Here is a 26036-nt window from a genome sequence, read left to right on the forward strand (position 1 = left end):
CCAGCATCTGCAGTTTCTCTTTACAAACAGCTAAGCTTGTCTGCCCATGTATCTTGAATTTTCTGTATATTCACAGACAGACATTTCAGCTGCCTTTCCAGACTAGCACCCATTATTTCAATACTTTCTATTCTTTTGGAGTCTCCTGTATGTCCCTTGTAGTCCAGTCATGCCTTCCTACATCCCTCTAATCATGCATAGTTATTGACTGCTCCCTTCTTTCTCCCCACACTCACCACCCCCCCACCCCCAACCCTACATGTCACTGCCAGTCATTTCCCTAATCCTGTGCCACTATGTGCTGGGTTTGAATTTGCATTTGGAGAACCCAGATCATGTCGCATCACATTTTGTCAACTGCGTGATTCATAATCAATGAAAATTTTAAAGGAAATTGTCGTCTGCATTGTGAAACATCAAGCCCTGATGCAGAGTCTTGATCCAAAACATCAACCATCCCTCTGCCTTCACAGAAGCTCCCTAAACCACTGAGTTCCTCCAGCAGTTTGTTTTAAGTCTGTAATATTCCTGTTGAGTTCTCCATGCACTTGACATTCTAAAGCCTAGCGGAGCCGGGGTATGTTCTGTGGTGTCCTGCAGCATGCAACACAACAGGGTACAATTTCTGGGAGTTTCTTCCACAGGGGCATGGCTGTGGATGGCAGAAGAAGCAAGTTATCACAATGCCTCAACATTACTTAAAGGGGATGCACAAGAGACTGCAGATGCTGGAATCTGAAGCAAAAAACAAACTGCTGGAGGAACTCAGTGGGTCAGGCAGTGCCTGTGGAGGAAAAGTCCTGTTGCAGGTTCTTGACCTGAAATGTTGACCATTCCTTTTCCTCAAAATGCAGCCCAGCCTGCTGAGTTCTTCCAGCAGTTTGTTCCGTATTACTTAAGGGGGACCAGCCTGGTGGTATTTCTCCACTTTCAGGGATATTGTGACTGATGTCACCACCTTGTATTCCCACCTACATTAGGAATTGGTTAAATCAGCAAAAGTCTATGAACTTGCTGCTCTGATTAGCTCAACTACCCATCACCTTTACAAGGAATCTGATATAAAGTTATCAATCTAAAACATTGTTCTCCTCTTGAGACAAGTGCCTACCTGTCTAGCATTTGCTAGTTTTTAGTGATGAATCTGCCTCTTATTCAATTCAACATGCAAGTGAGAAAATGTAATAAGTAATATAGTTGTCTGAAGGTTGGCCATTTCAAGTGGTGACTAAGTCTCTTCAATTGTTTTTCTCATTGCAGTGATCCTGTGCTGAATATTAGTAGGGGGAAAAAAAACATACATGATTACATTATAATCTATTTTCTGTAGTCCATTTTTCCCTGACTTTCCTTTTGATCTCCTAAAATTGTTTAGCTGCCTGTTCAGCCTTTAAGTTTGATTTCCTATTTTCGTGAATAATCAGTTTTGAAAATGAAAATAATAGACTGGTCATTTAATGTTGCACGTAAAATTTGTCTACAAAAGTAAGAAGACAACCTATTTGAATGGGCCCAGTTAATTACCTTGTGATGTGTGACTGTTATTGCTTGGGCAAATGAAGCCTCAAATTTGTGCACAGTATGTCTCAAACAGCAGTGTGATTAAGTGACAGTTAATTTATTTTGATGGTGTTGTCTGTGGAATGTGTATTTGGTAGGTCTCTAGATAAGTTCCCTACACTTCTTTGTAAAATAGCCAGGAGATCTTTCATATCTGCTTAAGAAGGGAGAGAGTCTCAGTTTAATATCCTCTACTCCTGCTGACTGCACTACATTCTGTGCCCAGGTCCAGGATTGGGTCATATACTCACTACTTTACTCTGGTATGAATGTTACCAACGAGGCCAAGATGTTGTCTGCTGTACCTCTGATTAAACTGATTCAGGCATTCCAACGGAAAACTAGAAATTGCATTAGCAGCTGTTTTCCCTCTGCAAATTGCTATTACAAGACATTTTTACCTGGTTAGATTGTGCTACTAATCATTTATTGGTAAACTTATGCCCACTGCAAAATTAACCTAAACTCTTCTTTGCAAGATTCACCTTGCGAATCTGGTGTTTTCTTTCCATCAGCTGCACATCTGTGGAGGTCAGCAATGAGACATTTGCAGTGTGACATTGATGACTTGCATACTGCATCTGCTATCCTTGGTTTTCAGTGCTCAGGATAATGGAAATTGCATCAGTGGTTGTCTCTTCATTGCTTGCAGCCTCTTTATACAAATCCTAGCAGAGCTTCATGCTGCGAGTTGGTTGCCCTTGATCATTCCATACCTTGTATTGGGATGGGGAACTGTTGGCAAGGGATTCAAACAGGACAGACCATTAATACCTGCTGCTCCTCCTTGTGATCAGAGTGACAATGTTTCTTCTTGGTTTAGCTAGCCCTATCCTGTCAAAACTAAAGTAGTGCAGCCTGTGAGATATTGGGAATAATCAGGATTTTTTTAGATTTGGTTTACAAAGAAATTTGGGATGTCCCCTTTGACACTCTCCAACTTTTATTGATGCACCATAGAAAGCACCCTGTCTGGATGCATTATGGCTTGGTATGGCAACTGCTCTGCCTGTGACCGCTAGAAACTGCAGAGAGTTGTGGATGCAGCCAAGCACATCACAGAAACCAGCCTCCCCTCCATAGACTCTATCTATAACTCTCGCTGCCCTGGTGAAGCAGCCAGCATAATCAAAGACCCACCCACCTGGGTCTTTGATTATGCTGGCTGCTTCACCTACTTTCTTCTCCCCTCTCCCATCAGGCAGGAGATACAGGAGCCTGAGGACACGTACCACCAGGCACAAGGACAGTTTCTATCCTACTGTAATAAGACTATTGAACGATTCCGTTATATGATGAGATGGACTCTTGACCTCACAATCTACCTTGTTATGACCTTGCACCTTATTATCAACCTACACTGCACTTCCTCTGTAGCTGTGGCACTTTACTCTCAATACACTGTGTAATGAATTGATCTGTGCGAACAGTGTGCAAGACAAGTTTTTCTCTGTACCTCAGTCCAAGTGACAATAATATACCAATACCATTACGGAATATTTTGTTAAATCTTGTATTTATCCAGAACCTCTTGTCACTTTTCTAAGTTGTTTCCCACTGGTTTCTTTCTTCCCTCTAAACCAGTCAAATTTCTAATTTTCTCTTTTAGTTTCCTTTACTTGTACTTCTACATAAAATGTTCCAGTGCATTTCTTTCTGATAGGAGAAAGCAAGGCATTTAAAACACTGGTCAACAATTAATTATAAACCCAACAGAGGAAAGATTCTAAAAGTTTTTTTTAGGGTGGTGTTAACCATGCTATATTATAAAATCCATGCTGTGCAGTTTTTGACCAGATAACTTTCTGACATTTTTTTTTAATCGTGGTGACTTAATTAAACTGATCAGGCCTCTTGGTTGAATTAATATGGCTACTGCCCCCTTTATTTTGTTGTTCCGTTATTGGCAACCATGTCGTTAGTTGCCTAGACCCTAAATTCTGGAATTCTTTCCCCAAATTTCTCCATTTGTACTTCACTTTATCTTCCTTTTAAAATCTTCTTTAAAATCTATCCTTAAGTCTTGTGGCTCATGTCAAACTTTGATAATCACTGCCATGAGATGTTTTAAAAGTAAAAGCAGTATATTGATACTATTTGCTATTTGTTATAGCCCAGCTAATCATACAACAATTATACAACTGTAGAGAAGGTTAAGGAGAGATTTAATAGCAGTAATTTTAAGGGGTTTTGGCACGTAAAGCAATACACACAAAATGCTGGAGGAACTCAGCAGGTCAGGCAGGAGGTATCTATGGAGGGAAATAAACAGTCGATATTTTGGGTCGAGACCCTTCATCAGGACTGGAAAAGAAAAGGGCAGAAACCAGCATAAAAAGGTCTCCGGCATGTAAAGCCTTTTCCACTGCCTGAAGATCCTGGTAAGAGGACCCAGATGTAATTGACAAAAGGATCAGAGGGGAGACTGAGGCATTTTTGTTTCTGCAGCAAGTTATTATGAAATGGAAAACATTGCCTGAAAGGGTGGTGGAAGCAGATTCAATTGTAACTTTCAATGTGGATTTGGATATGTAGAGCAGAGACTTATAATGCTGCTAAACATAGTGACAAAAGAAATTCTATTGCATTATTCATCACCTAGTTCTGTCCCAGTCAGTCTATTTGGTCCACATTGCCCAGAGAAGAAAACACTTTGTCTTGTATACACCAGCTGAGTTGTTCTGTCCACCAGCCGTCAGAAAAGATTACTACCTAGCTGGGTTTCAAGTCCTTTGAAGGTCAGTCATGGTTCATTGTTTACTGCATTATTCCTGAAGCCAGGAAGCACAATAAAGCCTGTGTTTGCGTACAAAATATTATCCCTAATTAGACACAGAATGTAGAAAATCAAACACTTTGTATTATTGTCTAAAACTTAATGATTTCTAATTTTATTAGAATAAAGAATGTGTTCTTAGTATATGTACAGTAGATGTTTGAGCAGACCACATTTTCACAGGAATGCTTCTGTGACAAGTAAGATTGAATTTGACAATATGTTACTAGTCTGTTGGATGTTTACAATTTTTGTGTGTGCACTGATCGTACCACTTAGTACTGGGCAAAATGACCATGTTATTTGTGTATAAACGGATACAATACAAACATTTTTTTTTGGAAGATTTCTGCAGCCAAAGTATGCTTGAAAAGAATAAAGGAAGTTGTACCTGTCACATTCATTTGCAAACATACAACTGAAAGCAAAATACTATTGAGAATTTATTTTACTTTGAGTTACGAGTATTCATTTATGTTTCAGCCCTCTAGATGGTTCAAGCAAAGTGGGGACCATAGTGGTCAGCAACCTTAAAATGGGAGAAAATGAGAATGAAGAAACCGACCAAGCTCCTTCTGAAGCGTCGAGAGAAAAGGTAAATGTATGTTTGGACAGTGGAATTTTTTATGATTTCGATTAATGTTTATTGAAATCTAGCATTAAATTTGTCTATTCATTAATGAAAGCATTCCCTGTGCTATTCATCTAACTACACTTAATTACTGTTAATATATTCTTAAAAAAGGGAATGTAAGAGTTTGCAAAATAAATCCACTCTAAAATATTTTAGTTTATTCTGTTATAATTAAAATCCTTTATAAGCTTTGAAAAAATATTGCCTATTTACAGCAACAGATCATTGACGCACAGAAAAAAATATCTCTGTAATATGTATGAAGCCTTTCATATCTCAAGTAACACTTCCTGTGGTATTTTCCTTTCACGTTTTATGAACATTCCTATTCCAGTTCATTATTTCCATCAGACCTGTCTGTCATCTTTTATCATCATGAATAAGTTTGGGTATTCATCTCATTTATCTTTTATTTACCTCCTAAAAAAAGATTTGTCCTTAATGTTGTTCAAATGATCAAGATTTCTCATTTGATTGCTGATAGATGAGGGGGAATAGAGCAGTGTAGAGAAGTTCAATGGATTTCTTCACCTGAGGGGGAAAATATGTTATTTAAAGTAAAGTTATTCATTCAGTTTATTCATGTTTTCTCCCTTTCATAATTGGTAGACTGTTTCTCACTTTCTCACTTTCTCACTTTCTCACTTTCTCACTTTCTCACTTTCTCTCTCTCTCTCTCTCTCTCTCTCTCTCTCTCTCTCTCTCTCTCTCTCTCTCTCTCTCTCTCTCTCTCTCTCTCTCTCTCTCTCGCTTCCTTCTCTCCTCCCCCCCCCCCCCCCCCCCCCCCTCTTTTTTTTCTCTTTGACTCCTAACAGATCAACAATAGTGCACTAATTTTCTGCTTCTGTTAACTTGGCACAAATTAGGTGTTTCTTTAGAACATTGGCCAGATCACCAGTTTTTGATATTGATGAATCAATTGGAAAGAGTTACAGAGTGAGATGCCAAAAACACCTGTAAGAAATCATGCAATCATGTATTATTATTACTGTTGTTTTTGTTATTCTCTTATTATATTTGATTAGTCGGCAGTCATAAAAAAAGAGTTGAATCTTCTAGAAATGGTTGACTGATGTTGCATTTGATATTGAAAGTCAAAACAAAAAGATTTTGAACAGGAACTGAATGCATCACCTGGTTGCAACTAGTTCAGTTTCTTCATAGATTGTCCAGTCCCTCTGTACCTACAACCCACATCACTCTGGTCTGAGGGTCTTCCTTGAAAAGGTGCCCAACCCGTCACCTTTCTTTCTCTGGCTCCATTTATTCTCACATTGAATAACTACTTCCTGCACTTGTAGAGAAAAAAAATTTATGTAATTATCTTTGCTGCTAGTTTCCACCCTGCTTTCACCATAACATGGTCCACGCCTAACTCTGCCCTCTGCCCATATCTCTCTCTCTTTCCATCTCAGGAGGATAGGTTAGTGACTGGTATCCCTGAAAAACCCACTGGCTCCCTCAGCTATCATAACTATATCTCCTCCTTTTCTACTTCCTATAATAACTCCATTTTGTTCTCCAGTTTCTCCATTTTTGTCATTTCTTTTTGGATGATGACTTTCCACCAGTTCTTTTAAGATGTCTTCCTTAAAGGTAGCTTTGCCTCTGCCATAATTGACAGTACTCTCAACTGCCTCACCACTACTTCCTGCATCTTTGCTCTCACCCTTTTCTCCTCCCAGAACAAGGATAGGGTTCCTCTTCTCCTTGCCTTCCACCCCACCAGCCTCAACATTCAACAGATCATTTTCCATAATTTCTGCCGGAGTCAATGGGATTCCACCACGGTATGCATCCTTCTTTCTCCTCTCCATTCTGCATTTGAAAAGCACTCTTCACTCTTCCCTCCTAAATCCATGTTCAGTAACCAGTTCTCTTCTCATGGAACTGAACTGCCTTTTTATCTCTTTCTTTCCCACTATCCAGGGACTCAAACAGTCCTTCCAAGTGAAGCAGTAATTCACATCCATTCCTATTATAGTGTGTTGTTTTTAGTGTTCACAATGTGGTCTCCTCTATGTAGGAGAACCATAGGCAGATTGGGTGATTACTTTGCAGAACACTCTGCTCATTCCGCAAGAGCATCCCTGAGCTTCCAGTTGCCTGTTACTTTAATTTTCATTCCCACTCTGACCTTTGATTTCAGATTCCTACATTGCCCCATTGATGCCCACTGTCAGCTCGAGACTGACACCTTATCTCCCGTCTTGACAGGTTGCAACCCTCAGGGCTTGAATAACTTGAGACTATCAATCCTTTTTAATCTCTACACAAATGTGGCTGTACTTTTCTGTTTCAAATTGTTTCTTTTTTTACTCTACTCTTGGAGCATCCCGTATCACGGACTTTCTCTCTGCCCCTCCCTCTCTCTGCAACTTAACCTACACTTGTTTTGAAGGGTCCTTGATGTGAAATGTTAACAGTTTCTCTCCCAACTGCTGACCTTTCAACATTTTCTGTTCTTGTTTTGGATTTTCAGTATCTGCAGTTTTTGCTCCAGTTAACATTTGCCAAACCCAGTTGATGAGGAAGAATTGAATTTCACTTCCTGCTGCACTGAAACACAGTCAGGTTTCAACAGCAGTTTTTGTGTGTTCTCTTGCTGGAGACCAACCTCTTTGGTGTGGCAAGAAACTGATCTGGGATTGTCATTTCCTAGAGATGGGTGCTGATTCAGTTATTGTGTTTTCACTTTCCAAATGGTTGAATGTGGGAGGTACTTGTCAGTTGTCTGACAGTCATTGAGAGATAAAGCTTCTGAAAAGCATTCACCAAGATGACAATGTTTGTATCAGGGCAGCTGAAGAAGGAGTCAGTTATAAATTCTAATGATGGTGATGGGAGCTTGTAGTCTACTTGCCAACCCACGTGGAAGGTTATATTTTAAAAATGCATGTCTAGAAAAAAACACAAGTGATACACTAATTCACATTGTTAAACTGAAGTGTCTAATTAACAACATTTGAAGGCAAATGTCTTAAGTACCAATTATTTGCTAGATAGGTAGAGCAGAGCCATAAAATATCACTACTTTCTTTTCAGCAAGTGAAGAAATGGGACTGATGGGAATGCTCCGAGGGCCAGCAAAGATTCAATGGGCCTAATGACTCCTGTGTTGCCAGCAAATATGAGAATAATAATATAAATGCATACACAGAAGAATGCATTTCTTTAGTATTTTAGTTGCATGTAAAATGTAATGGAAAAATGTGGCTAAATCTCACCAATCCTGCTGGCATTAGATAAAAATATTGTTTATAATCATCTGACATATTAATTGGAAGAACCTTTAAAACATTTTAATGGTAAATAGAATGAAAACAAATCAAAATGTTTAATTGTTTTTGGATTGTGCGCTAAAACTGTCATGATTGAAAGTAAATTTGTTAAGACCAGAGGTTACTTCAGGCGGTATCCAGAGCTGTCTGCTGTTTATATCCTGGGCAATTTTCTCTTTGTGTATTAAGGCTTGGACTGAAATGGTGAACATGGTAATGTCATAAAAGTGCAGAAAGCATTCATTCAACTAATTTCAAATCAAAATGTGTTTTGAACAACTTTAATGAGTTTTGTGTAATCTCTTCTTTACCAGTCAGCATTATATGGGAGTGTTTTGCACAGGACTGTTAATGATGCTGGAAAATTCTCACTACTAGATTCAGGTATGTTTTTTTCTTTATTTGTCTTAGCGATAATTAACATGTACAAACCACATGTATGGTCTCTGTCATAATGAATGTCCTTGCTCATGTTTTGCAAATATCCTCGTCTGAAAAAGGGCTAACTCTTTTTATATCTTAGAGAAAAACAATTTAGGAAGTTTCTTTCTTTCTGTCAACCTACTATTAGTGATAATTCTCTTATCTTGCTTGGGACCAAACAAGTTGATCTCCCTAATTTGTTGGCCACCATCTGAAGTTAAATTGCTGCATTTTTGATGAAAAATCCATTGTGATAATGCAGGGTATGGTACCAGAGTGGTTAAGTTACTAGACAAGTGTGTAGAAGCTTCAACAATTGGTCCAATCTCATGAGTTAAAATCCCACCAGTTGAAGAATTTCAATGCAGATTATTAAGATAAATACAGATAAATCTGGAATTGAAATTTTGAAATCAGTGATAAGAGATGGACAATATATGAAAACAAATTTATGGTTTATATATTATATGGTGGCACAGTAGTGTAGCGGTTAGTGCAACGCTATTACAGCGCCAGTGATCGGGGTTCGATTCCCATTGCTGTCTGTAAGGAGGTTGTATGTTCTCCCGTGTCTGCGTGGGCTTCCTTCGGGTGCTCTGGTTTCCTCCCGTATTCCAAAGACATACAGGTAGGTTAATATGGGTTTAAAATGGGCGGCGCGGACTCGTTGGGCCGGAAGGGCCTGTTACCACGCTGTAAATAAAAAAATTTAAAAATAAAATTAAAGCAAACATCATTCCTCTTTTGAAACTTCAGAAAAATAGCAAATGGTGAAAAACAAAATCAATTCTTTTACATCATAGATGCTGCCTGACCTGTTGAGTGTATTATTTCAGGTTTCTAGCACCTTCAGTAATTTACTTTTGGTGGAAATAAACACTACCTCTAACGTGTGTTATTTAGAAGGTCTTTATCCAATGGATAGATTTTCCTCTTCAATCAGAACAATTTCCACTGTTTGCGATCAAATAATTGCACATTTTTTGTGGTGCCAGAGTAGAGTCTAGGCATAGGTTATGGTCCGTCATGTGCTTGGACTCCAGCTGGAGCCTCGGGAGTTGGCCCACATGACTGTTAAGGGAGAACAGCAGCCAGAAAGCCTCAAATATCTGTGGATAGATTTGATGAATTTTAAGTTATTATGTAGGTGGCTGTCTTTTTGAGCAAGCTTTAGTTATGCTATTATGTGTTGATTGTCACAGCCATGGAGAGATAGGAGCTGATGCTTGAACAGATTTGGATTCTGTGTTTTTGTTAAGAATCAAAATGTATTAATGCAGTCTCTTTCTTGGAAGCATTTCTGAATTCATTGACTATGTCAGCCTGCTTGTTAAGATTTGATTTTCAGTTCAGCAGGAGGTTCAGATTTCCCATGATGCAGGAAGCCATCTCGTAGCACTCTCTCATCAGAGGCTGCTTTGATTCTGCTCAACTTAGTCAATACTTGCTGCAAATTGGCACAGCATTCTCTGACAGATGTCATTCTTATAAATGTGACTTGATTTTTGGATTGCCTCAACTTGGTTTGACCGGATGCAAGTCCGCAGGATAAGGTTGTTCTACAGTTTTGAACTGATTGGGATAGTTAATTCAAAGTGCTGCTGAGGAATAAGCTACATAAGGAACGGAAAAGTAAGTTATACAATGGAAGTATCCCTTGCGGATGAGGCTGAAAATTCATTGCACAGAGAATCTTGAATTTTACTGGGCTTGTATTAGATTGACCAGAAAGTGTTTATTGCTGGCACTTATTGCAGAGTCGGAAAATTATCTAGAGATGGAATTCACTGTTCAGGAACATAAATTACTTGGTTCATGGTGAGCCAGTGAATGTTTAATTTGGGGGCACACTATTGCGGGACTCGCAGTTATGCCCAGGGTAGATATGAGTGTGTGTGGTTGTGGGGGGAACAGGTGGAGGGTTTGGGACCAGAGGGTCAGCTGGGGCCAGGACTGACAATGAGGTCATGCCAAAATCAGGGCCTGTGTGTAACAGTAGGTTCTTAGTTTCCCATTCAGTTTTATTTTTCATTGAAATTGAATTGTGTAGCGCACAAAATGGGGTTACCGTACAATTCAATTTCTACATAATTATACATTCCTATACTTATTAATTTAGAAATTTAATATGCATCAATATTTTAAGATTCATGTCTGTTGGAGAAATGTTAAATTCTATGTTTAATCAATAATTCATTCACATTATTAAGGCTTTGTGGTTTTGTTAATAAAGTTACCAGACTGTTGCCATTGAAGTTGAAGTCACTTCCTACAGTTCTAGTTTACAAAGAACTATTTTCTCACTTAACCTTGCTATTGAAAAACAAAGATTTATAACCATATATTAGTCAATATAATTTCAGCATTAATAATTGGGGGAAAAAATCAGGTCAATTTCATGATACTTCATTATGGTCTTATAAAATTAGGTATGTGAGGTTTGCTAACCATTTGCGTTCGTTTCTCAGTAGAAAATTGCAATTTTAATTATTGTGATTAATATTTTGTATGTCAATTAAGGATTAACAACAGCTTTGGTATTTCAGTGAGATGAGTGTTTAATTTAACTTGGGTCTTCCTAGTAAAGAATTTTGCTTATAGTGTGTTTGCTTTTCCTGACCTTTTCTCTTATATCAACAATTTAATTACTGCAGAAAAGCAAGTCAATGAACAACATTATTTCATTGAACTGAGAAGTAAGAGGGGCTGATTTTCCAAGTCATTGAATACTTTGGAGGCAAAATATATGATCACTGCACATTATACAATATAGCAGCAATAATGTGGTGTGAGCATTAGGTAGTGGAATTGAAGAGTGTGATAATCTACAAAGTGGAATTGTATATTGTATATGGAATTGTGGTGTGCATATTCACATTTCCTGATTATGCATGGGTGAATACACTATGTGATGTGTTACTAAACTAGAGCTGAAGTATAACTTGTTCAGTTGCTGGTTTGCACTGCGTTAGCTGAGCTCAGCTGGAACAAAACCCCTATTCCTGGACAAAGAAGAGGAAACCTTAACGGTACTTCCTAGTTTGGTAAATATTTAATGTTATCCATTGGAAAACACCTGTGTGAATACTATTTTAGATCAGGATCAGACTTGCCTCTATCTCCATTCCTTTGTCAGAGTGGGTGAAATAGCTGAAGACCATTGTTTAGTACAGTCACCGATGTATTTCTGTTGAGAATGGATTTCCATCAAGAGTGTGAGATTGATAAATTTGCCCTTGCATTCCAGCACACTTCACAGCTTTCAGGAGGTAAGAGAGCAAGGCGGTCTTGGTGTTTACTATGATCGCAATTGTATATTTATTTATTATAACCAGCTATTGGAGGCATTATTGCAGATGCACATTATTATCTGAAATTATCTAATTTTTGTGAAAAACTACATCAGTTTTGTGCCATTATTGGTGCATGGAAATACACCCACCCAACCCCTCAAATGAGCCTTAAGTCAAATCAACGTAGGACTTTCACAGTAAATGGTAGGGCCCCAGGGAGTCTTGTAGAACAGAGGGACCTTGGCGTTCAGGTGCATGGTTCCTAAAAGTGGAGTCATAGGTAGGCAGGATGGTGAAGAAGGCTTTTTATCATTCAGAGTATTGAGGATAGAAGTTGGGATGTTATGTTGCAGTTGTACAGAACACTGGTGAGGCTGCACTTAGTGTTCAGTTTTGGTCACCCTGTTATAGAAAAGATGTTACTAAACTGGAAAGAGTTCAGAAAAGATCTACAAGGATGTTGCCAGGACTTAAAGGACTGAGTTATAGGGAGAGGTTGGACAGGCTAGGACTATATTCCTTAGAGTATAGGAGACTGAGAGGTGATCTTAAAGAGGTGTATCAAATTGTGATGGGCATAGATAGGGTGAATGCATTCAGTCTTTTTCCCAGAGTTGGGGAATCAAGAACTAGAGGGCATAGGTTTAAGGTGAGAAGGGAAAGATTTAATAGGAACTTGACGGGCAACTTTTTATTACACAGAGGGTGGTTCGTATCAGCAACTTTCAAAGCCTTGAAACAAATATAAATTTGAACACGATAGCAGCACGAATTACAGTGGTGATTAGTTATCTCACCTATTGGGCTTGGTAGTGCGTGCTCATGCAAGCAGCAATGTCACCATGCTGTTTCCTCTAAGGTTTACACTATTTCCTGTTCCCCTGCCATCTGCTTGTCCAGTGCAATTCCTGATGCCAATGGGCTGCACTATCATGGAAGCATCTGAGATGCCATTGTCTGTAGCTGGACCTTTCAAAGCTCAAACTAAATCCCTTGTGTACCTCAGCAAGTCTTTTTCTATATAGAGTAGGCAGAAGAACACAAGTCAGGTGCAAAGACTTTGCAACAGGTTTGAAATTCAACGTGTTTCATCTGAAAGTTCCTTGCTTATATTTTGGGTCGATTACTATCCTGAGAATGGTGGGTTTCCTGGGATTCTGGGATAACTGGGATTCCTGATTGGGAGGGATTGTTGGTGCAGGGTAATAGCAAGTTTCCAGTCCAAATGCTCTGGATAAACTGGGAGGAGGTGGGCCTTGCTCTCAACCTTTTCATTGTTTTTTCCAGTGTGTATTCTTCTGCACCATCACCTCCACAGCCTGCTCTTCAGCTACCCCTCCAGATGGATTGCTGTGTGCCATGCAGCAAAGACTCTGGAAACTGTAATGAGGGATGTATTCAGACTTATTGGATCAATGAATATGCATTTACCAAGGTGGGTGGGCTGAGATGTGGGGAGAGTGCAGTGTTTGTTTCTGACACTGAACTTTGACTGAAAAACAGATGAGGAAGATTTGTGCACCTATTAGGTGCATAGTTGTATGGTGAGCAATTTTTTAATCAATGCATTTATATACACAGGGGAAATCTTTCCACTGAGTTTTTTTTAAACTCGCAGGTAAGATGATTTACAGACTCTTTCTACCTCTCACACTCTAGCATTTTACAAAATTTACTGGTAGAATTACAGTTTCCATGCGATCTTTGCTTGCAGAAATAGCTCTTTATAGTATGTGATGACTACTGATAGGAGTCTGTTATTTAGGTAAGTAATTGTGCAAGTAATAGCAATAATTTACCAAACCTGGATATTTATCACTACTCTTGAATATTTAATGTTACCCGTTTTGAGATGCACTATTTTCCCAGGATTTCATCATTTATTCCAGAGAGTTTCAGACACTCAGGAGACAGGAATAACTAATATAAAATAATACAGCTTTACTTATGCAGTATCACAAATTCTTTCTGCTGCTGGACAAATGTTATAATGGCAAGTTTTAACTAAAGACAAATAAAAATGAAAACCAGCTGATGTAACTGGTATTATGATAATAGTGCTGTACCAGCAATCAATATGGGTGTTTACAAACACTCTTTTCCATCCAGTGGAAACATTGTAAGTATCATCTTTTTATCTGGACCGTTGTCTCATTGTTACTTTGGGTACTTGACTATTTGTGGCATGGCTGTTTCGTAACAATAATACCTTGACTTCAAAGTGATTCATTACATATGAAGTATCTTGAGGTGTATTAAAGAACTGTATAGATGTTCATTGTACCTATCTATCAATTCTATTTCTCTCCTCATCCCAAGCATGGAGCTAATTGGAGACATAATTAATGGATTCAACCCAATACTTCCAAATCTACAAATCCTTGAATCTGTGGGAGTGTTTGCATACCTTCATGATAATTATCCATTTATTTGTTGAAATACAGCATTTATGCTTACAGTTTAATTATAAAGCACAGTGATCAATAATAAATTCTGGACCATTCAGTCTGTTGCAGAGGATGAGAACGTCAGTGCCTGAAACAACAACATCGAGAAGCCTGAAAACTCAATTTACCTCTGTGATTAACAACTCTGCACTCACCTTGTGTCACTGCATTGTCAAGGACGGTTGCCTGGTATGGGGATGTTCTGCACACAAAAGAAATTTAACCTGGTGCTGGATGACAGTTACAGGATCATCACTGGTCACCTTAAGGCAATGGACATCACCTGCTTATCTTGTCCTCCCTAGAATCATAGCATCAGGTTCTGCAGGACTGTGGCCAGCCAAAGAGAGAGGAAGCAGCAGGCAGAGGCTGCCAGACACCCTCTACTCTGTCAGGCTGCTGCAGAGAAACAAAATCCATGCTGGAGCTTTCTGATGACTATACAAGTAGCTGATGCTTGCAACTCCTCTCGGCTTGTAGCAGCAGTGACAAGGATGACTCACGGACCTGGACAGGATGGGTATTGTGGCAGCTGAGCAGCCTTTTGCTCCTTCCTACTCCTGCAATTGTGGTGGTAGGCAGATCGCGTCTCCTCACTGAGTGCGCAGCATTCAGAGAGATCTTGCCATGACCAACTCTTGAAATTTGTACTGTGTCCATCAATGGAAAGGTCTTTGACTTTGGGTGGACATAACAAGGAGAGAGCCTAAAACAGGAAAGAACTGCAGGGCACAAATGATTATTGTTATCAATTAGAAATATGAACTGGAACAGAAAAATATTAAGTCCAGAAGATCCCCTGGAGTGTTTGTGGTGACACATTGTGTGCAATAAGCATTTCTTAACATCTTTACCAAGAGCAGACAAAATGCAATCCACTTGATGCCCTCTTCTTTTTCAAACCTCCCACTGGGAACTTTTACTCTAACTGCACTGTGATGGTTTTTGCCTCTATCCCAACAGGAAGCTTTCCTACAGTGTAGGTAATAAATTCAAATGGAGAATTGATGTCTAGAGGATAATCGGTGAAGTGCAACTCTTCAGTTATTTTGAAGACATTGTGTTTTTTATCGTTTTCTAGAAGTGCATTTTCCAACCAACTGAACAAACACAAATAAAGCGAATCTTACAATTGGATGCCAGATGAAGTCAACACAATATTTATTGATGATGATTTGAAGAGGTTGTCTTTTTCCTTGCTTTTCAAGGAGAATATAGATGTTTCTGTGTAAAATTATAAGAAACCTTCCTGTTGTTTTCATTTTCTTCCATTACTGGATTACAACCTCCTCAAAAAGACTGCGCCTCTTAATTTTTAACTCTGACCTTAGTAATCATATTTTGCAGCAGTTTCTGTCGTCTTCCTTATCAATGATCTGCGCTTCTCCCCAAACATGAGTTAGATGAGTGACAGAGGTCTACAAACATGAGCACTTTGTGAGTTTAGTATGTGGTGTTTATTAAGTTGTATTTATTGATATATTTGCTGACATTACCATGTGTGTCAGTTCTCACAGCTGACATTGAACTTTCTAACCAAGTTGTCCCTGAAGTGTTTTCTGGGCCCCTAGGTATAGTAGAGGTTTCTCTGACTCCTCAACTGACACCTTGACAGCTGTTCCAGAAAACTAAGGTGCTTGCTGCTGTGACAGACCTGTCACAGATGGTAATGAGGTTTTCAAAGGTATGCCGTGGTTGGAGGCAATATGCACGTCTGCTTTGAGATTCTGGTGTGACTTCAGTGGTGTGCATTGCTTATGAATCCTGTGAATGTGAACTTTTGTGCTAAGTAGAATGATTTAAGCTATCTGAAACACCAAAAATTAGGTTAATAAGCTGTGGAAATGAGATTCGGTTGTAAGCTGCACTGTGGAATTGGCATGGGTTACTTGCATATTGCAATTCCACTGCAAAGTGTTTGGCATGTTCAAATATTTAAACCTTGCTGTGTACGTGAAATATTTCCTAGTGCTCATAAATACCGACTCAATACAATCACTGCAGAAAAGAATATACAACTTTTCCTTCCTTCCTGATCTATTGTTTAAAGTTGTGTTGTCTCACGTCTTTTTATAAAGGCCTTAACAGTTGAATAATATTTGGTGCAGAGGCCTTTCATCAAAAATAAATAGCTAATGAAAGGAGTCAATATAGGTTACACTGGTGATTTTGTAAACTCTGAGCTTGAAACACATGCAAACTGGGAGGAATTTCATACTGGGAACAATATAGGTGATTCTAGCTGTGACCATTTGTAGAAAACTCTGGATTTTGGCTGCATATTTGGAGATTTTTCTTGTTTGGTCTTGAGAAAGTACAAACTGAAGACTGACATTCCACACATTGCATATGCTAAACTTCAAGTATATCCGAGACTTTATGTGCATTGGCCCTTTGAACTTCCTTCATTGCCAGCCATCTTCTGGCTCGATGACAATGCCATCTCCTTCTGTGCTTGCACCATGAATTATGGTGTGCACCAAGGATCTATCTTTGTCTCATTCCCATTTTTCATTTACATACTACCTCTCGTCATCCAACAACACATTAGTTCCCATCCAACTTTATCTCACCAATATCTTTCTTGATTCCTTCCATTGCCTCTAACTGTTTGATTGACATCTAATGTGGATGAGCAGAAATTTCATCTGACTCGATCAAAGCTTTGGTCTCTGGCTCCTGCCACAAGCTCCATCTACCACCCGTCGTCTCCATCCCTTTGCCTAGAAACTGCCTGGATTGAACCTAGATGGTTCACAGTGTTGATGACATACTTGACCTGGGCTGAACTTTCTTCATCTATTCTTTAACAAACTCTATCCATTTTTTTTTCAATGTAAGTTGCCTGACTCTACCTCACTTTGTCTGCCGAAGGCCTCATCCAACCCTTTTGTTCCATTGCGCGATTGATTGGCTTCTTTCTTTCTATTCTCTTTAAACTTGATCTCAAGCTTACTCTACTGCTTGTATCTTAACTCTCACCAAGCCCTATTCACCTGTCTACTTTGGTTAACTCCTGGTTAAACATTGTCTCAGTGTTAAAATTGTCATCCATGTGATATGGCACTCCCCACCTCTTGCAGCATTAGAAGACCCTGATATGTACACTACTTTAATTTGTGTCGCTTGATTATTGCATGAGCATGCAATGTCATCATGTAGTTGAGCTGGTGGAGCAAGCTGCTTTTTGTCAGTTACTGACAGACCACATACCTCACTACATATAGGTTCAACAGTCTGAGATATCTGTCTTGTCACTGCAGCTGATCAGCTTTATTAGCATATATTTGCTTATTGAGATTAGATAATTATTGGGTTTCTTATTTTATCTGTACTTAATTTACAATTATTTTGTTTTCTTACAGTGTTTAAAAATATCATATGGAAAGTGTATAGATTACCTACAGCCAATGGCAAGTGGCTCTGTGTCCGAGAACAAATGGCTGAAAGTACACTGTCCTTCCACATCCCCAAGCAACTGATAGAACTCTTCATCCAGGAAGATATGAGAAGGTAAAATGCTACAGATTGGCCAAGGTTTTGTTCAGCTTTAATTAGAGTAAGATGGACTAGCATCACATATAAGAATGTATCTCTTCTCAATCCCCCACCATCCCCATCTAATTTTCTGTTGATATTTTTGCAATAGTTATAAATTCATGTCAACTTTGTTTATGAGTAACTTGATAAAAGTTGTATGTTAATTCAGAAACTTCATTACAACTAAATAATCAGGTACAAAAGTAATAATCAATGCTTCACTTTACTCAGGTTTTTCCTGGTGCCCTTAACTCTATTGCAAAGCAATATATTCCTCTTTTGGATTCTTTCCCAGAGAAGTATTGCAGTGAACTGTGATGTAGTATTTTAATTTAATCAATGCCATTTGACTTCTGAAACAAACATCTGATCAAGTGTATCACTGAAGCTTTATCGGGATGCTTCGTATATTTATAGGAGAATATTACTTAGTAGACCATGAAAGCAGACATGGGGATCCTGGTGTTTGATGAACATTCCCATTGATTGTAACGCAGGCAGCATGCCAAATGGACACTGGAGACACAAGAGACTGTAGATGCTGGAATCTGGAGGGGGAGAAAAAACAAGGGGGAAAAAAAACCCAAACTGCTGGAGGCAGTCAGCAGGTCAGGCAATATCTGTAGAGGGAAATGGACAGTTGGGTTGAGAGCCTTCATCTGGACTGAAAGAGTAGAGGGAAGATAGCCAGTATAAAGAAGTGACGGGGGTGGTGAGTTCCTCCAGCAGCTCGTTTTTTGCACTACATGCACATTGTCTGGCTCGTATCATGATTCCTGCATGCCGCTGGCATTAAACACATTGACATGAATCAGAAGGGAGCCAATAGTGTGATTTGCCAACGCCTCTTGAAGTTAACCAGTATGCTTAATGGTGGCCCATAGTTCATAAAGGGGAAGTGCATCATAGTTGGAGAAAGAGTTGTATGTCAAACAGGAAGTGAATCTGGCCTGGCAAACAGAGAGCCAGAGGGAGCAGATTGCTGTGGAATATGATGCCAACTCTTGAATTCTGAGGACCCAGGTTCAACACCATAAGAGTTTCAATGAACTCGGTATTTAAGGCCAGTAAATGAATTTTAACTGCCATATCACATCTGACCAGAAATTCTGCACAATTCCTCACAGCATCATCACTGATGTAGCAACAATCTCCATCAGTCAGGGCTCATTCTTCATATTCATGATTCACTGCACTCTTACACACTTAGCAACTTTGTGAGATCAACACCAATGTGTACTACTTGCATACACTACTAACTATTCATCAAGATATTATCACTCCCCAAAAACTGCACAAAACTAACACATTCTCTTGCATGAAAAGGTGGTGCAGAACCAGGGGGGTTGCCATGGAGTAATCAGAGTCAGAATCATCAGACTTAATCCTCTTTCTTACATTCTACTTCCTCCTCTGGGTGTAATCTCTTCTGACCTACAAATTGCAGAAGGTTTAAGCATGCAGCAGTTACTTCTTTCATTGCCCCCACTGTTGAACAGAGTTGGAGGTGGCCCTGATCACTGCATTAATTTTTTTGAATGAGATAATTCTGGAATTAAGCCTGTAAAAAAAAAAAGACTGGTGTTCAGCTATGTTATTGCAAAACATCACTGTTTAAGGTTTTATTTCAACATGTTGAAGCAGTTAGCTCTTCAAAAGAATACCTTCAGTACTGAATGATCATCCCTTGTCTCGGGTCAATTTTCACCTGAGGCAGAGCATTGAATGATCAGGGTACAGCTTGAGCATTCTCATTGCAAGATGACATCCAAAGGAATTAAAAATGAGAGTAGTGTTCCTTTATTTAAAAACTGCATTTGATTCTGTTTGGTATATTGGCCTCCTGGTCAGGTTGGATAGAGCTCTGCTTCACTTTGTAGACAGTTCTATGGAGTATCTCCTCAGAGATCTCACCTTCTGACTGCCTCAGTTAAATATGTACCAACTCTGCAGCTTGTTATCCTCCATTCTGCCCAGGAAAAGATACAACAGTAAAACTCCAATGACCTGCTCCTCCATTGTTTGGAAATCCTGATGGTTTGGCATGTGGCTCAGTAATTTCTGCTTGTGCTCCCTTTTAAATTCACTGGGGCCCTGTTTCCTGCAATCCCTTTAAACTCACTGGGGTCCTGTTTCCCACACTTCATCAAAATTCACAGGGGTTTTGTTTCCCTTGCTCCCTTTAAACTCCCTGGGGCACCATTTCCCATGCTCTCTTTGAATTGGAGAGGGCCTTGTTTCGTGGGCTCCCTTTAAACCATTTGCTGTGCTCCACTTAAGCTCACCAGGGCCCCATTTCCCCCACACCCTGTAAACCCACCAGATTCTCTGGAAAGTTTGTTATACTACTCTATGACAGCTTAACAAAAAAAGTGAATTAAAACTGTGCTGGAGTCCAAATTGGAGTGATATCTGGTGGTCCAGAAAATCTGCTAGCCCAGCACCACCAAAGTCCCAAGGGTGCCTAATTTATCAGAGTTTTACTGTAATATTCTTACAATTATCTTGACAACACCTGTGAAGTAACAATACAAGTTTTCTTGTCTGTTATAATTCCTTATGGCACTTGTCATTAATGCAAGATGGGTTTAAATAGAAGCATCAATAAAGAGCTACATTGTTCTTTAACTTCTTTTAAAAGCTGTTAATGAGTCCAATAAAAGGTATGATTTAACATGCATTAAACAAATCCCAGGATAAAAATTTTAATCTTGGGAACTATATACTAATGTTCTATTTATGCAAGTGTGCCAAATTATGACACTTTATGGCCTATATGGTATGTGTTTGTGGAACTTCATTGTAACTTCACATTCTGGCAGCCAAACATCTGGGCACAATCATATTAAATAGTAGTTTGATTCCTGCATGGCCAGGCAATTTTTTTCTAAGTTAAATGTTTGTATTATATTTCAGATTTATTCATGTGTTTTTAAAATGGTTGTACTTGAAAATATAATTGCCAAGAAATTCTTTTCCATTTTATTAGAGCTAAATGCAATCTTTAGTAACAATTGTGCTTTCTAATCTGCTTTATATTAACTTCAATAATAGCGTGATTTGTGCTGCTGAGCTGGATTTGAATTTCTAGGCTCATAAACAAGAACTAGTTGAGCAGGATACCTATAATAATTTTGTTACTGAATTTTGGTTTAGAATGCTTAACAACTTTGTGAAGCCTCAAAGTGTGGTTGGCACAGTAGTGTAGTGGTTAGTGTAAAGCTATTACAGCGCCAGTGACCCGGGTTCAATTCCGGCCACTGTCTGTAAGGAGTTTGTACGTTCTCCTCGTGTCTGCATGGGTTTCCTCCGGGTGCTCCGGTTTCCTCCCACGTTCCAAAGACGTACGGGTTAGGAAGTTGTGGGCATGCTATGTTGGTGCCAAAAACGTGGCGACACTTACGGGCTACCCCCAGAACACTCTACGCAAAAAATGGATTTCATTGTGTGTTTTGATGTACATGTGGCTAATAAAGGTATCTTATCTTAAATGGTTCACTAGAAATTCCTGCATTTGAAAAGCTACTGATATGTTTGTTTCTATCAATTGCCAAATTAGAAATAACCTAGAACATAAAACATTACAGCACAGCACAGTACAGGCCCTTCAGCCCATGATGTTGTGCCAACATTTTATTCTGCTCTAATATCTATCTAACCCTTCCCCCCCATATAGCCCTCAATTTCTCTATCATTATCTACTAAGAATCTCTTAAATGTCCCTAATGTATCTGCCCCCACAACCTCTGCTGGCAGTGCATTCCACGCACCCATCACTCTGTGTAAATTTGTAATAACACAGTGCCAGGTTCAGTGCTGATTTAATATGGAATGCATTACTTGTCATGAGTATACCAAAAGCATCTGAATTCATAGAACTGCGAAAAATCAGTTGACTTTAAGTATGTATCAGCGCAGTTTGCTGCAGCCACTCAGTTTTTTCAGTATCCTTCAGAACTTGATGCCAGCAGCAAGCTGCCCTGGCTTATTGCTGATGTATGGTGAGAAATATGGACTGACTGTCCTGACGTTTACTTGTTGGTAAGTGCCAATCTGACGTTAAATGTCAAGGGCTTGTGTGACGGTAGGTCCTTGCATAATGTGATATCATCCCATGGTCAGGCCAAAATGCATCCCACATGAATAAGTTTGGGAAAAAAACATTAACAACTAGCAAAGTCATGACATCTGGCTTTATCAACTGTCAAGATCAATAAAACCCACTAAATGTCTTCTGAGATATGATCTATTCAGCCCCGATAACTCAGAAGCAGAGGAGATAAGAACTTTATGATGTGCTAGGGATTACCAGGGATGTCTTAAATTTCATTTTGGGTTGTCAGTTGCAATTATCTAGTGGTGCATGCACCTTGCAATTTGCATAACTTTCTTGATTTGGTGAAGGGATATTACAGTCATGATTTCCATTTCTAGTTGGAATCTAACAAGCACAAGTTGTGGTAAAGTTCAGACTCCATTGCTGTTCTCTCTGGACCAAATCAATTGATGGGCATTCTTAAGTGTCAAGAATGATTGTCTGGGTAAGGTACTGAAGGCTTGCCTTGCTGTACAGTTAAACCTCAGCCAGATTCAGGATTAGAGCGGAAATATTTGTCACTTTCTTTTCCTAAATATTCTTCTTTTATTCCGTTACTGATCACATAATCCATAGACTACTGGTCCATGTCAGGCATGGTACATTTAGATCTTTAAAGTGATCTCTTAATTTCAAAGGCAAATTTTACCATTTAGATTATTAGCTGTTTTATATATTATTTGTATTACTTGCTTGTATGGGACACATCTAAACTAATGCTTTCTTTGTAAGTATTGGGAGTCATCAGATGTTTTCAATTTAGTTTAAATACATCTCTTCACTATGAGATGTTTGACTGCTGCTTTATATAATTGGGTAATTTTCTTTCTTGCCTAGATATCAGTGATATAACTGATCATAGAACCAAGAACACTACAGCACAGAAAACAGGCCATTCAGCACTTCTAGTCTGTGCTGAAACTTTATTCCACTAGTCCCATTGACCTGCACTGTTCATAACCCTCCAGACCTCTCCCATCCATGTATCTATCCAATTTATTCTTAAAACTCGAGTGAGCCCGCATTTACCACATCAAATGGCAGCTCATTCCACACTCCCACCACTCTGAGTGAAGAAATTCCCCCTAAATCTTTCCCCTTTCACCCTAAAGCCATGTCCTCTCGTACTTATCTCACCTAATCTAGGTGGAAAGAGCCTACTTGCATTTACTTTGTCTATACCCCTCATAATTTTGTCAACCTCTATTAAATCTCCCCTCATTCTTCTGCACTCCAAGGAATAAAGTCCTAACCTGTTCAATCTTTCCCTGTAACTCAACTCCTGAAGACCTGGCAGCATTCTACTAAATCTTCTCTGCACTCTTTCAATCTTACTGATATCCTTCCTATAGTTAGGTGACCAGAACTGCACATAATACTCCAAATTTGGCCTCACCAATGTCTTATACAACCTCACCATAACATTCCCAACTCCTATACTCAATACTTTGATTTATGAATGCCAGGATGCCAAAAGCCTTCTTTATAACCCTGTCTACCTGTGACGCCACTTTCAGGGAATTATGTATCTGAACTCCCAGATCCCTTTGTTCCTCTGCACTCCTCGGTGCCCTACCATTTACTGTGTATGTCCTACCTTGATTTGTCCTTCCAAAATGCAACATTGCCTGCATTAAATTCCATCTGCCATTTTCTGGCCCATTTTTCCAATTGGTCCAGGTCCCTCTGCAAGCTTTGAGAGTCTTCCTCACTGTCCACACTGCTTCCAATCTTAGTGTCATCAGCAAACTTGCTGATCCAATTTACCACATTATCATCTAGATCATTGATATAGACAGCAAACAACAATGGACCTAGCACAGGTCCCTGAGGCACACCACTAGTCGCAGGCCTCCAGTCCGAGGTATGGAGTTGTTATATCAGTGATAACAACTCCATACTTTCTAGGCAGCATATCATATTTATATATGTACTATCAATCAGTGTTTGGACCATAATATTATCAAAGAGAAATGACTGTTAACTTTAGTCATTGATTTCAATATCCAAATGTCATCCAGAGGAATAACTTTTAGAGATTCATGTCGGAAATGTTGTGATATCCCAATATAGGTACCACAATAAGCTGACTAGATTAGTGAGAAAATTACTTGGCCTGAAACAACAGTGTATTTGCATGAGCAACATATTTTGTTTTGCAAATTTCCATCTGGTGGAATTGATTGAACACAGTGCAGTCCACTTTCCTGATGTTATTGGCAATAGTTAGTAAGCTGATAGTCTTCACTATTTAATGTACTAAATCAGCAGATAATCGAGGTCTATATTTTGATCATTATTTCTAAGAGGCTTGAAGCCCAATAAATCACCAATTCACTCATTAAATTTATGTTCAAATTCGTATCAATAAAGTATGACATTTGGAAAAGAATGTCTGTTGTTGAAAGCCAGCTCTATTCTTGCAGCATAACTTATATGCAAAGTACATTGGATAATAGTTACAACATTTACTATAACCCTAAACAGAGAAATTGGTCACTATTTACATTATGGAGACTGAAGAAAGCTTAGTTCATCCTGCTATTAAAAGAAAGATGAGCCTTTGTAATCCATCTCCTCCATTATTTGAAGATTTTACACTGGGGGGAAGAAAAGCTAGTGAATTGAAGCGTTTTTATATTGAGTAATTTTTCATCTCTGCTCTAGATAGACGGCAGCTATTCAAAATAAAACAGCTTCAGGGAAGCCACTGATGGACTATTTACCACTACATATATTATCTTCACAGTGGGGCAATTTGTATGATGCTAATAATTAACAAAAGCAGACAATTTAATGGCAGATTATCAGTCTTATAAAAACTTGCTGTTGACTCCCCTGAGATATTTCAAGTATCTGGGCCAAATTAATGCACCACACTCTGAACCAAGAATACACTATACACAAGAATACTTGTGAGAAAATAGGAGCGGGGTAGGCCACCTAGTCCTCAAGCCTGACTCCATTTAATAAGATCATGGTTAATCTGCCATGAGCCTCAACTCTTTGTCAATTCAACATTGCCCTCAATTTCACGCTCTTTCAAAAATGCATCTACGCCCTCTCAAATGACTCCAGTGATCTAAGTTCTACATATAACCTTCTGGGATAGAGAATTCCAGAGATTCACCACCCTCTGTGAGAAGAAATTGCTGTGTATCTCGGTTTTAAATGACTGCCCTCTTATCTTGTAACCACAAGTGGAAATGTCTCAACATCTATCTTGTCATGCCCTCTTAGGATCTTGTACGTTTCAATAAAATTACTCCTCATTATTCTGAACTCAAGGATGCAAGTCTATCTTTTTTAACTGTTCATGAAGGAACAAATCTCATCCCAGGAAGTAACAAATGCATCTCTTCTGGACAGCGTCTATTCTAGTATATCCTTTTTAAATAAAAGGACAAAAACTGTCATCATCGTCATGGCTATCCCACGAGGTCAAGGATGATGGTCTTCGTTCCATTGATCTATTTATGGGCTCTCAAGTGGCTTATGAGTCCAATCTTGGCTCTGAAAGTTCTTCCGCATTCAGGACAGGTAGTTCCAGATGGCAGCTCGGGCTTTGGTTGTTGCTGCCTCTCTTTCCATTTTCTTCTTTTTTCCTCTAATTCTGCACATCTGTTGGCTTCGAAGGTCGCTGTTCCTTCTCGGATGATGGTTTGCCAGAGTTTCCTGTCCTTGGCATTGGTTTCCCAATTGTTGATGTCGATGTTACATTTCTTCATGTTGGCTTTTAAGACATCTTTGAAATGGAGGGGTTACCTCTCCTCCAATGTTGACCTTAATGACGAGATCCAACATCGTCTTAAATGCGCTGGAACAGCTTTTGGACGTCTCCAAACAAGAGTCTTTCATGATCGTGACCAAAACTGTATGCAATAGTCTAGCTGCAGCCTCACCAACACCCTGTACAATTGTAACAACACTTCTCTAATTTTAAGTTCCCTCGCAATAAAGGCCAATGTGCCATTTTCCACCTTAAT

The 26036-nt window shown here is 39.1% G+C and overlaps 1 protein-coding gene across 6 annotated transcripts in view; it reads left to right on the plus strand.

The window, feature by feature from the left end:
• Window positions 1–26036, plus strand: part of inpp4b (inositol polyphosphate-4-phosphatase type II B) — a 561052-nt gene that overhangs the window by 431551 nt on the left and 103465 nt on the right. For 4 of the 6 annotated variants that reach the window (XM_052042054.1, XM_052042063.1, XM_052042079.1 and 1 more), the window contains 3 exons: window positions 4820–4937; window positions 8566–8635; window positions 17780–17927. In XM_052042054.1, the coding sequence (XP_051898014.1) occupies window positions 4820–4937; window positions 8566–8635; window positions 17780–17927 (336 nt within the window). The remainder of the gene's footprint in view (window positions 1–4819; window positions 4938–8565; window positions 8636–17779; window positions 17928–26036) is intronic. The other 2 variants (XM_052042097.1, XM_052042088.1) reach the window with 1 other exon arrangement.

This window comes from Pristis pectinata, chromosome 2 (assembly GCF_009764475.1).
Source record: "Pristis pectinata isolate sPriPec2 chromosome 2, sPriPec2.1.pri, whole genome shotgun sequence".
NCBI classification, from domain to species: Eukaryota; Metazoa; Chordata; class Chondrichthyes; order Rhinopristiformes; family Pristidae; genus Pristis; species Pristis pectinata.